This window comes from Gasterosteus aculeatus, chromosome 13 (genome assembly GCF_964276395.1).
Source record: "Gasterosteus aculeatus chromosome 13, fGasAcu3.hap1.1, whole genome shotgun sequence".
Lineage (NCBI taxonomy): Eukaryota > Metazoa > Chordata > Actinopteri > Perciformes > Gasterosteidae > Gasterosteus > Gasterosteus aculeatus.
Window position 1 is genome coordinate 3,699,373 of NC_135701.1, and position 12,379 is coordinate 3,711,751.

Here is a 12,379-nt window from a genome sequence, read left to right on the forward strand (position 1 = left end):
TTTTTGACCAAATTGATATTGCAATATTGTAAGATTTTCACCATTGGTGCTTTTCAAGATGTAAACCCAATGAGATTTTAAATAAATAATCACCAGGAATGCGGATATACTGAGCAATATACCATAATAGAACCATGCCTTTTAAAGGCAGTGCTAATCTCTCAAGTTCTTTAAATCGATGAATCAAATGCTATAACCAAACCATAACTCCAAACAATAAAATAATGGGCACCTGTTGCTCGTCAGTGTATGTTAGCTGCTAGCTTAACGTGTGTGAGGACTAACGATAGCCATGTTTATGTTCACTTTAATCATTTTGGGACAGTCAGTGTTGCCAACATAGATTCATTCTTGCTAAATTTAGCGACTTTTAGTGCCAATGCTGCTATACTTCCATTGGAATTTTTTTGGTATCGTGTTTACTCTTGCTTGTTTCTCAAGATTATTAAACCCGCCTCTAAAACCAGAAAAACTAACCCCTTTACCATATAAAAATAGCATGGTATTCAAAATCCAAAAAGGCATCCAATTCTAATATTGATACATTACCCAGTCCTAATTCCACTTTCTCCATTATCTAATTTCGCTTTTCTGTTCTTCGTTTTGTTTTGACCAACTAACAACTATGGTCAAAACAAAACAAAGTCCTGTAACGCGTCACAATGAAATGATGATGACAATAATTGTTAGTTGTGGTCCTAACTGTCATACTGTTGTGTCTAATACAAATGGCTCTGAAATTGTCGATGCAATTCTAATACCTAAATATTATTTGTGATATTAATTGGCCGTCCCTGATAAGTCTGCTGATTGATCCCTAAACCTTCCACGTTACCAGGCTTTTCTGGCAAAGTGGAGAAAGGTCCCAGACCAGATTTTCTCCTCCAAATTGTGGGAAAGAGGTGAATCTGGGATAAAACCACCCCTAAACTCTGGTAGTCTGCGTTGAGTGGCACAATGTGTCCATCTTTCAAGCAGATACAAACTTGAGAGTTCAGGATAGATACCAACCAATCCTAGTTTATGGATCGGACACAAAGATATTCCGTTTTCTCTTTGGACATGAACCACGTGAGATAAAAGCTGTAAACAGTCTTTCTGAAATCATGGTCTTTCTGATTAATTTCTATTTTTGGAAATGTCTCCAAACCTCTTCGGATGCTTATGGAAGAAGACACTTCCTATTGCCACGCCATGATTTGGGGTGTTTAAGGGTGATTCTTACCCCTCTATTGCACAACAAATCTATGGTTTCTTTGTCTCAGATCTGACAAAGCTGCAAACAACACGCTGACGAACCCTCCTGGAGTGAGAGCTGCCGCTTTATGGAACACTTAGAGCAAAAGAAAAACAAGTTTCAGCTGCGTCTTCTGAAAGAGACAGCAGTCTCTGTGATGGGGACCTGGGCTGCAGTCACAGAGGGGCCGGTCTCCACCAGTAACAGTAAGACACTAATTACGACCACCGAGCCGGCGCAGATCGTGCTCCAATTACTATTTCTGACGGCTCTATTTTTCAGCAGCATGTAATAGGCAACCCACTCCGAGGAGCACGATTAGTCATCGCTGCTCCATCAGACTAAACTTTATCTTTTATAAATAGAAATCCTACTATGAACCGAAAAGGAGTGTCTGTATTTGTTGACTTCCCGGCCCTGACCAAATGAAAATGTTATACAACCACGCAGATATTTCGCCTACCTTCCCTCACCCAGATCTAATCCTCTTTGATACGAGCAGGAACCCAATCCCATACACAGGGTTCCCCGTTCTTCAATGAACGCACATATTTTGGCCTCATGTGGAGGCAAACAAATTGACGCACACATTTAATCATCTGCTCACTCATCTGATGTACACCTAACGCACAGTTAAATAATAAACCTTTGCACGGCCTCCTCCAAGCTCGTCCTACGCGGAGGAGATGTGGCGATGTCCCAGATTTGTCAGAAGTGTGGGAAGTTGAATTTGAATGTACATTTTCAAAGTTGAGTGAATTGGAAGCTTTGTATTCCCTAAAGCAAGGTGTGAAAAAGTAAATCACTGAAACTCATGTATCATATTAGCACTGGATTTGAATGAAAAGTGCGATATCCAGCCTCACCAGTGACAAGTAGGAAGAGATGGATAGGCCCTAAAAACTGCATCTCAAGGGACTGTTGCTTTCCCCAAAAAGTACTTTTTTTAGAAGTAAGAGAGGCTGGTTGGTCCTATTTAAAAAAGGGGGTTCCCAAATAAGTCTGCCAAAAAACATTCTAAAATGCTCAGTCTACGGTCTAAAAACCCTCTGAACCTGCTCTGCTTCTTTCCCGTCCAATTAAGAATCCAGCCCATTGCCCATTCTTCTGAAAACAATCATCCGTAATCCACAAAGTGTACTACCAGTGCATGACCATTTGACAATACGTAAAAGAAAACATGTAATAAAGTATTTGGCGTACACAGAGGCTTAACGCGAGGCTTAACGCGGCGTTGTCCTGCTCGTTCTGTCCTTACTTTTGCAACAGGAGGTCATTCTTTGCCATTTCCGCTAGCAACCAAGACTCAAGTTGGGTCCTAAAATGTCCTTGACACAACAAAAGCAGAACCGGTGGGGACGGCCAGGCAGGTTACAGGAAAGCGGTCGTGATAGCCGAGCCCGTGGTGGTGGTCTCTCGCTCGCGGTCCCACAAGGCACGGAGGTTATTCTGAATGTGGGATATTCGTGGTCCAGGATGGGGCAGCAACTGCTCCCATCCTGCCTTTCAAAAAGGACGGAAGTGGGTCGGAAATGCGTGCTGCTCGCAGCCTGAGAAAAGGCTGACTATCCGCAAGAACTTTTTATGACATAAAAAGGCGTCGCAAAAAAAAAACGTTATTGCATTGAATTCCAAAAGGTCTAATCTGAGCTCAAGAAAGCTTTGATTCACAGCACATAATTCCAGAGAAATTCAACATGTTGAGTGATTATTTTCCGCATAAAAAGGAAAATACAGCTCTACTGTGTAAACTACAAATATTGATTCAAAATTATAGCAGAAAAAAGCACATTGGAAATTTGGAGTTCTAAGTTCATATTATGATTGATGAGATAGTCTTAACAAGACGAGGAGGTCACCTGGCGCCCGAGGTATCTGAAGATAAGACATCTAAAAATACCTCTTCCTGAAAACAAGAGGACTTTTTGTTGTCCAACAATAACCCAGTTTCAAAAAGGTAGGTGTTGGAATTTCCTCTAAAGGACAGTCCCAAATTTGTCTTCTCCCTTTCCTCTGTACAGAGTGGAAAGGTTACTTTCATTCATTCTTTTTGGTGTTCCCTGTTCAGAAAGTTGAAGCTAGTACCCGGTACTTTTTGCAAAGGTTGAGGTTTAAGCAACTGAGCCAATACGAGAACACTACTGACCACCGATTTGTTACAGAACCATCACCAGCACAACAAGGCATGGCTTTTTAAAGAGCCAAATCTACTGCCAAAAAGGACAAAACGTTTTCATTTTTGCTGCCCCATATTGTACGCATGCTGCACCTTGACTATTATTGAAATGAATGAGATCAAGACGTTCCCACGGCTGCAGAAGAAATTAAATGATGCAGCGAGTGTCGCCAAGATTATGTCGTGGCAGTTTCACACAGCATTGCCACAGCAACCAGCTGAGATTCACTGCAGACACTGATGCAACAGAGAAAATGAGTGAGAGTGGAGGCAAGATGAACCTCACAGTGTAGGTGAGGCAACGGAGTAATTGATTTTGTCAACAGAACCCCCAGGAAGCTCGGCAGGATTTAACTCAGAAATTAAACAATGGAAGGTCAATTGTTGGGTTGGTTACGTGACTGGCCATCGGGCCCAAAGACATTTTTTCCTCATAGATTGCCATTAGAAAGGAGGCATAATTCATCTTTATTTAGGTGGATCAACTTCCCAAACCTTTCATTGGGTCCAAACACCCTGATAGTTATTCTCCTTGCTCCTTCTTGTTCTTTCTATCTGATTAAGTACAAGGCTGGACCAAAGGAACCATTTATCCTCCTCTTTCCTATAATGCAGAAGATTGCTTGAAAATGCAGTGAAAAAGTATTTGCGTCCTTCCTGGTTTCTAATTTATTTTGAAAAGTATAAGTAAATACCGAATTCAGTTTTCAAATAAGGATTTAATTTTAAAGGGGAACAAAAATATGTGAAAAAGTAATTGCCCACTATGAATTTTGGATTTAGATTGCTTTTGAGCAAAGGCTAGTTTAAAGTCATGCCAAAGCAGTTCAAATAAAAATCAAGTCCGGCCTTAGGCTACCCTACTCCAAAAACGCCATTTCTCCTCTGTTGAGCCATTCAGAGGTGGATCTTTTGTTTTTTAGATGTTGTTCTGGGTTCTTTTTAGACCTCCTGGTTGGGTTGTTGTTGGGTTGTTATTTTGGCAGGTCGGACCCTCCTGGGAAGGTTCACCACTGTTCTAAGTCTTCTGCATTTGTGCATAATGGCTCTCTGGGGTTCCAAAGCCTGGATTTGTAAATCTTTCCAGACTGATGCATGTCAATTACTCCTCATCTGCTCTTTAAGACGAATTTAAGACTGCAGCACATCGTGTTTCTTTTTGAGATCTTCTAGCCTATTCACTCAGTCAGACATGTTCTATTATGAGATATCTAGATTCAAAAAGGTCTGGCGGAAATCAGGAAAGGGTAAGTGAAATTGATTTTGTTTAATATTAAAAAATATTTGATGTTCTGATACATTAAAGTGTGACAGATATGCAAAACATTTGAAACAAGCAAGGGGGCAACTTTGTGTGTAACCTTATCTGGAATTTAAACCCAGAAATCTTGCTTCAAGCACTGCTGACAGAAAAGTTTCTCTCCTGTTCAATTATTAATGAAACAAACAATATTCATTAAATTATGGTAAACAGAAGGCGGGTGATAAATACATTTAAAACGCAAATACACTGTTCTTTATTTTTATTTCGATAGCTAAACCCATAACCTTGTTAATGATAACGAGTCAGACAAATACCATTAATGAAAAGTTAGCAGTATAGAGAATGTGGTCACATTTATTATGATGCCAATAATAACTGCATATTACCAATGATCTAAATTCAAATGACAAGGAACTAGATTAGATTAGTGTAACGTGCTCATAATTCATCTCCAATATCTGTTATATATTGATGGGAAAATATCTCCTTTAAACAGCTCTATGTATTCAAGTTCCTCACCAACACAAAATCTCATGAAACACATCAGTCTAGTGTTATAATCCACCGTTGCCGAGTCCATTACATTACATTACAGGTCATTTAGCTGACGCTTTTATCCAAAGCGACTTACATTGCATTTTTAACCCCTGGCTTTTTACATTTTTGCCCAGGGAGAAAATAGGGGTTGGGTTAGGGTTACATGGGGCAGCCGGGGCTCAAACCACCAACCTCGCGGTTTCCAGTGCACCCTCTCTACCTCATGCGCCACGACGACTAGTTTTCCGTGATAGTATCACAATATACCTGAACAGAACCTGTTTTAAACACTACGCTTGTTCACGATGTAACATTATGAGAAAGTCCTGATCTCATATTTACTAAATCTTGTCAGATAAAGATCATCAGAACTGAAAATTGTATTTCACACTGATACTTTAAACTGTGTCATTGATCCAAAAGAAATTTCAGCACATTAACACTGGTCCGTTACACCGAGAGAATGTACAATCTAATAATATCTACATAACCTCAATATCTTTTAATTATTTCCAAAATGGAATGCATGCCAAGTTTCTGAGATAAGACTTGGTATCAAAAAACCTGCAGCCTTCAGCCTTTGGTTACCCATCCTGCATGGAGGTGCTGCTGTAGCATCCCTGTTGTTCAGGTTCTAGGTGTGCATACGGGTTTTCTTGCCAAATTAAGCATGCAGGTGCTTTGAACCTCTCGGCTTGAATGAGGTTGCCTGGTTGTTGGGGGCCAGCGAATCAACAGAGGAGCCATTTTCCACTCCATTACTAACATAATGAGGTGACCACCGAGTGCTTAATACCGTCACTTAGTACCCCTTAATGGCCAAAGCACCTCATGGTCCAACGAGCAGTAGCTATGGTACCAACATCACACGTGCACTTATACTAATGTCCCATAGGAAGCTGCTGCTACATAGAACTCAACTCAAATCTAACACTAGTCTTTCACTAAAAACTATATATTGACATGGTCCAATTCATGCTGCATTGAGTGTGAGATATGTGCCCAAAAGGAAATCATCCAAAACCACTCCAAAACCATTAATGCTTCTTATCACTCCAACTTCATTTGGTTTAAGTTGCCGGATTTTAGTGAGATATACATCAATATACATTATGTATATGCCGCTTATATCGAATTGAAGGCAGACATCTAAACGACAGCTTTCCCAAACAAGGCAACTCACACAGAAACCTTCTGGATTGATGAATAGTGCAACAGGTAAAAGAGGAAATTATTGGGATGAAAACTATATGAGGGCTGGAAAGATCACCTGCCCAAAATGAAAGTGATGAAAAAAGGATGTGAAGTAAAATAAAATGGGACTGCTAAAAGTCCCAAGTGATTTGAATAATTTAGAGCAGTATGACAGCTCTGGAGACGACTGTTTGGACTAGTTTGGGGACTCGCTCCCCACCGCTACTATACTACTTTTTCTGCGTGAGAGCGGTCAGGAGCTCCCGAGGCTACAGAGCTCCAAAGCTCACAATCTCCCTTCTCTGCAATGGGACTAGACTAGACTATACAGTAGAGTTGGCACCGTCCATCACCGCCATACAGACTGATGAAAAGTAGATAATGATGTTGGCAAGTAGATTATGGTATTGGCAAAAGCCCGACATGCTGTCGCTTCAGCTATTCTTAGTGTGCAGCGTGAGTGGGCGACTCCACGGAGAACAATTCACGGGAACATGGCAGAGTCCAAAGCTCCATCAGCAGAGAGAAATGTGGGTTACCAACACCAAAGCTGAGAGCTGGGGACGATGCACAGTGGGAAGTGACTGATATATGGTATAACATCAGGTCAGTGTAGAGCTTTTTATCATTTTCAGCACCACTCCTGCTGTTGAGACGAAGTTACCAAATGAGTACTTCTTTTTTAGTTTTTATGTGGATTTCAGACATTGAACACTGAATGGATCCATCATTCGTCTCCCACAGCAACACATGTTGGGCCCTGATTTTGAGGCAGGGAAATGTGGTGAGTAAGCAGGGGCTCCAGTTTTTTTACTTCCATGAGAAAATCTCATACTTGTATTGATCCCAATCTTAAGCGTAGTTTATGCTTCTGCGTTTTCAGCGCGACGCAGACGCAAGAGCCCCTTGCGTGCCTTTTCACACCTCGTTGCGTTCTTGCGCGTGTCAACCCATTTTCGCTTTTGACGCAAGCCTCCTGCAGCGCACAAGGCTGTGATTGGTCTGCTAACTACATCCTTTACGGAGTCTTACATTTACGTTTTCATAGCACAATACTGCCATTATTAAAACAAAGAATGTTTACGAGAGAACGGATCAGAACTTTTGTCGGAAGAAATGCGTAAATATGACCACTTCAACCCGTCATTGGCAAGGACGCGCGGACGGCCTCCGATTCATGGAGGGAGATCTCCACAAACGTTGGTTTGCTGGTTGAGGGGAACAAAGTTGTGGAGGAAAATACGGGGCAAATGTGTCCGCAATGAAAAGCAACAGCGTCGATGCACGAGGCAATAAAGTCTATGATAAATAAATAAACAAACCAACGACTTCCACACACACACAGACGTGACTCTCTAGGTCGTCTTCAACAAAACACGTTACTCCACCTGTTGATCTGGACGCAAGACTTTTAGAACCATGATTTATGCCCTCTCTACGAGAGGGGGCGCTGGGAACCGCATGGTTGGTGGTTCAAGTCCCAGCTGCGCCATGTCCCATGTTGAAGTGTCCCTGAGAAAGACACCTAACCCCTAATTGCTCCCCAGGCAAAAATGTAAAATGCCATGGGTTAAAAATGTAAAGTGTATCCGCTTTGGATAAAAGCGTCAGCTAAATGACCTGTAATGTGATGTAACTCCATGCTCAATGTTATTTACCATGACATCTCAAATATTAGGATATTCTTTTTCAATCCAGTAAACTAAAGGTAACTTATTTATGCTCAAGGTGCAAGTAATGTTAACTTACCTCAAAAACAGCACAATACAAGTTTATAAATGATTCACGTAACCAGGCTATTCAGAGCCACAGCTAACAATTTGGTTGTTTTCATATTACCAGTAGTTGTTTCGTCAGGCTAGCAAAAGGGCTCTGAGCAACAGCTGTGTTTTTTGGTGTTGTGGACGTTCATGGTCCCCAGAGGATGAAGCCTCGTTAAGGCAGATGAAGTGGTAAATATCTTTTTTTTTTGTCTTTCAGCCACTTAAAGTGAGTTTCACGTCATCATTCCCCTACTCACACCCATTCATCCACTGATGACAAGAGCTGACATACAGTGAGCCACCTGCCAGAAGTCACAGCTAAAGGGGCAATTTGGGGTTAATTGTCGTCCCCAAGGACACACTGATATGAACTAGTGCAGCCAGGTATCGAACCAGGGATCTTCAGATTCCTGATTGAAGGACGACCGTGCTCTCCACTGAGCCTCAGAATGCACCGCTAAAAGAATGATGCCAGTTGCTTCCACACAGTGATCCTGCTTGTTGAACACTGGTATCCGATCCGTACCGGAAAATAATCCAAAGCCCAAAGCATTGGAGTCGGGACTGAAAAAATGGCATTGGTGTGTCCATAACTTGAGCCTCGGGTGAGATGGTTCCTGGCTGGAATGCAACGTGACCCCTGTTGAGGGGATCTACGGTTAGTAAAACATGTCCACTAAGCTTGTTGTGCTGCCACTACAATGGCCTCCAATTATCTTGCGTTTTTTCAACATGTTTCAACAAGTTATTAACAGCGCTGCCAAAGGCTGTGCTCACACACACACACACACACACAAAGTATGTGGAATGTGTCTTCTGACATGCTCCACTTTAATTAAGTAACCAGTTTTACGCTAGCTTCAGCTCCAGTAAACATAATACTCATCAGTTGTGGCTGACACGATGAGTGGTGGAGGAGACATGAAATAGCTTACTGTTAAAAACAGTCCTATTTAAAACCTAAGCCTCCCTGTTGATGTTCAGTGGGAAAGCTTCACCAGCTGGTCAGCGAATAACAGGGCACCTGACAATATGAAACATGAGTCATCAGCTGTGGTTAATGGACAACTATTGAAAAACATGGTGCAGAAGCTTTTTGGGAAAAGATCAGAAAAGCAACAATGCAAGAGGAGTGAATTAATGCTGCCTCACAATATTTACAGCACAGTGTTGACTGTAGCAGTATCAGAGCTAGCATGATGTACGAGGCTTCATTCATAACTATACTCAAGACTGTCTGAACTACAGACACATTGAGCCAGAGTTGCATACATAAGCAAAAGGCTGTTTTGTCTGGGACTAGAAAAAATCTCTGTAGGCTGCATTTACATCTTGCAATAATGACGTCCACCTGTTCCACCTCGACAACCACTGGAATGAAAAAAGCGCTCTCCATTCAGAGACCCGACCAACAGCACAGCACCAGCCACCCTTGCTTGGTCTGTGGGTCTGAATGAAGGCACGAGGGAGCTTAAGTCCGTGGGTGAAACAGTTCAATCCAGCACGTACAAACTCCCCAAAAAAGAAACATAAATCCATGCTGTTCTCTATCAAACGAGGCATGTGTGCCATTTCTTACCGTGTAAAGCCCGATCCTGCACAGGGCGAGGGAGAGCTGCATGTGCTCCGACATTGTGCTCTGCGACGAGCGTAACCCCTGGCAACAAACAAGCCAAGCCTCTGGAGGGAATGAATGGATGGATGGAGATGGAGGAGGAGGAGGAGCGGAGCATAACATTGTCAGGTCAACAACATGAGTCCAGCCCCCTCTCAGCATGTCGATGTAGCCACAACCTACAAGACGCTGCTCTTCTTTTTTTTTAAACAAGAGCTTCGCAGGGAGGTTATGCAAGCGTACGGATAAGCGAGATTGAAGGATGTCTTGTGTTTAGTCATCGTAGTCATTCATGTAAAGATCTTTTTTATTTTTACACTATTGCCTAGAGGATTAGCGGACAAACGCAATCTGGAGATTAGTTTGTTGGGATCTTTCTTTCTACAGAGATTAAGGGCTCAGTGACAACCAGGGATCCAGAAAGAGACTACAAATTGAATTAGTCACTATTACCCACCCACACACAAACACACAGGTACACACTATGCTTGTTTGGTTTCGAGCTTCACAAAGTATTGAAACCCATGGATCTCGGTGCGTGGAGGCTGGATGAAGGGAATCGACCGCAGGAGCTCAGAGCGGTCGTTGGGGATTTCAGGCACAGTTGTGGGACGCTTTGTCGAAAGTGTGGTCTCCTCTGGGAGGACTCATGAGGAGTCATGTTCACACAGCAAGTCTTTGGTCCGCTCGGCTGTCTAGCTGTAGTCACTGACACCACCTGCTGACACACTGCAGTTAGAAAGCAAAGGACTGAACTGCAATGTGATTAAGCTACGTTTCAACTAATTACAGCCACAGAAATGTTTGCAAACATTTCCGAAAGGAGTAAAACAGTGAATGACATTTTAACGTTGCATTTTGAAGTTTGAAGAGTTTTGCTGCTGAAGAATGAAAGATCAACTAAATATTACAGAGATGATGAAACAGCAATCAATTGTTCAACCAGTGCACTCAAACCACGTCCTTGTTTTCCATCCGGTTTTAGCATAGGGGAAACTTCTTTGCTTCATACTCTATTCAGTCCAATTGGCGGTCAGCAGCTTTCCTGAGAAAGGCTTCAGTCGTTAATATAGCTCTAATTGCCAAACTGCATGTGGTTTATATGGCTCCATCACAAAACTCTTGAAATACAATCAGCGTAGAAAAGAACGCAAAGATAACACAGCCCTCCACCTATCCATGTTGTTTTTCTACCGAGGAAGAGCAATGAACCCTCTGGTTAAAAGGCCTAAGAGAAAGTAAAGGGTCGTGCAGCATTAGGCCAGCTCATGAACACAGCCTCATCTCCAGTGGCAGCACTGATGTTGCTCCATTCCAACATCACCAGCCCTCTCCTCTCCTCAGCCATGAGGGAAACCTGACCGACGTGCTGCCAGCAGACTGACACCAGGGACGGGGCATTAGGAATGCCGTTGAGCTCGCCCAAGCTATTTCCCAACACACCTGAAGGCTGTGCACTTTAAAGAAAGAGGGGAAGGTTTGTAAACCTCAATTTGCATCAGTTCAAACAGAGTAAACCCACTCTAATCGCCAGATTAAGTAATTGATTGACCTCATTTTATCCATCCGTGTATCTGGAAGAAAGTGGGGCACACATTGTTGGAATGTTTTGTGGGACTGGGTTATCTGAACACAATAAGGTTGTTTTTGGTTTGCCTGGCGGGGGGAGAAACTGAGCGGAAAAGTAACACCGGCCTCGTGTCCCATAGTAGGCTAACAAGCCGTATTCACATGCTGCCAAAAACAAAAAGCCTCCCATCAGCTGACAGAGGTGAGACGTCAGTGCACCCGTGGCCCACTGTGTGCCCTTGGGCTCGGATATACAGCTCCAAAAAACACATGCAGGCTTCTGCTAAGATCATTTATTTTCATGAGTGGTGTGATCTCGGTGCAGACTGGATAAACCCCAAACCAGAGCTGCCCCAGGTCAGTACCTTTGTTTCTTCTCACGCCTCTCTCCCTCCCATTTAAGGTATCAGCCCACCTCTCGTCAGCCTGCTATCAAATTGTTGATTTGACAAATAACTGTAATAGCTCATTTCTGTAGAACAGAAACATCCTGCAAAAAGAACAACTTCATAAAGCGTGTGGCACCAATAGTTACAATGCTTTCAGCAGAACGATCCTCCTAAATAAAAGGTTCTTCGATAAAACATTGTTGATAAATGATTTACTTTTCATTGTGAAAAGGAACAGTCATTGCAAATCTGCAATTTGATTGGCTTGAAAAATGGTTCAACAGTTTAAATACCCAACAAATATCCAATCAGCTATTTTAAGTTAAAAATAATTTCAGCTACAAGCTACATAAAGTCTACCAAAACGCAAATAAAGGACAGAGGAAAACAGGTGGCAGCTAGCTTAAGATAGAAAAAAAAAGAGAAAAGCAGGTGGTTTTGGCCGGACTAAACTATTATTAGTAACGACAGCTGAGTAAGCGGTTTTGGGCGATGCTTGTAATAAATCTCCTGTACCAAATGTTTTCACAGAAAAAGTACATCAAAAGTTCAACATCTCTACAGAAGACATGTCTAAGAGAAGTTGAACTGCAAAACTTGTCTTACCATAATAATACCAGCAGTAAATAAAGCTC

The 12,379-nt window shown here is 42.3% G+C and overlaps 1 protein-coding gene across 2 annotated transcripts in view; it reads right to left on the reverse strand.

The window, feature by feature from the left end:
* arl15a (ADP-ribosylation factor-like 15a) overlaps positions 1-12,379 on the reverse strand; it is a 78,472-nt gene that overhangs the window by 62,823 nt on the left and 3,270 nt on the right. Inside the window, exon 1 of one of the 2 annotated variants that reach the window (XM_040195655.2) lies at positions 9,751-9,963. The exons of the other annotated variant lie outside the window; for it this stretch is intronic. Within the exon in view, the coding sequence (XP_040051589.2) occupies positions 9,751-9,948 (198 nt within the window). The 5' untranslated portion in view covers positions 9,949-9,963. Of the gene's footprint in view, positions 1-9,750; positions 9,964-12,379 lie in introns of those variants that run through there. 2 annotated transcript variants of the gene reach the window in all.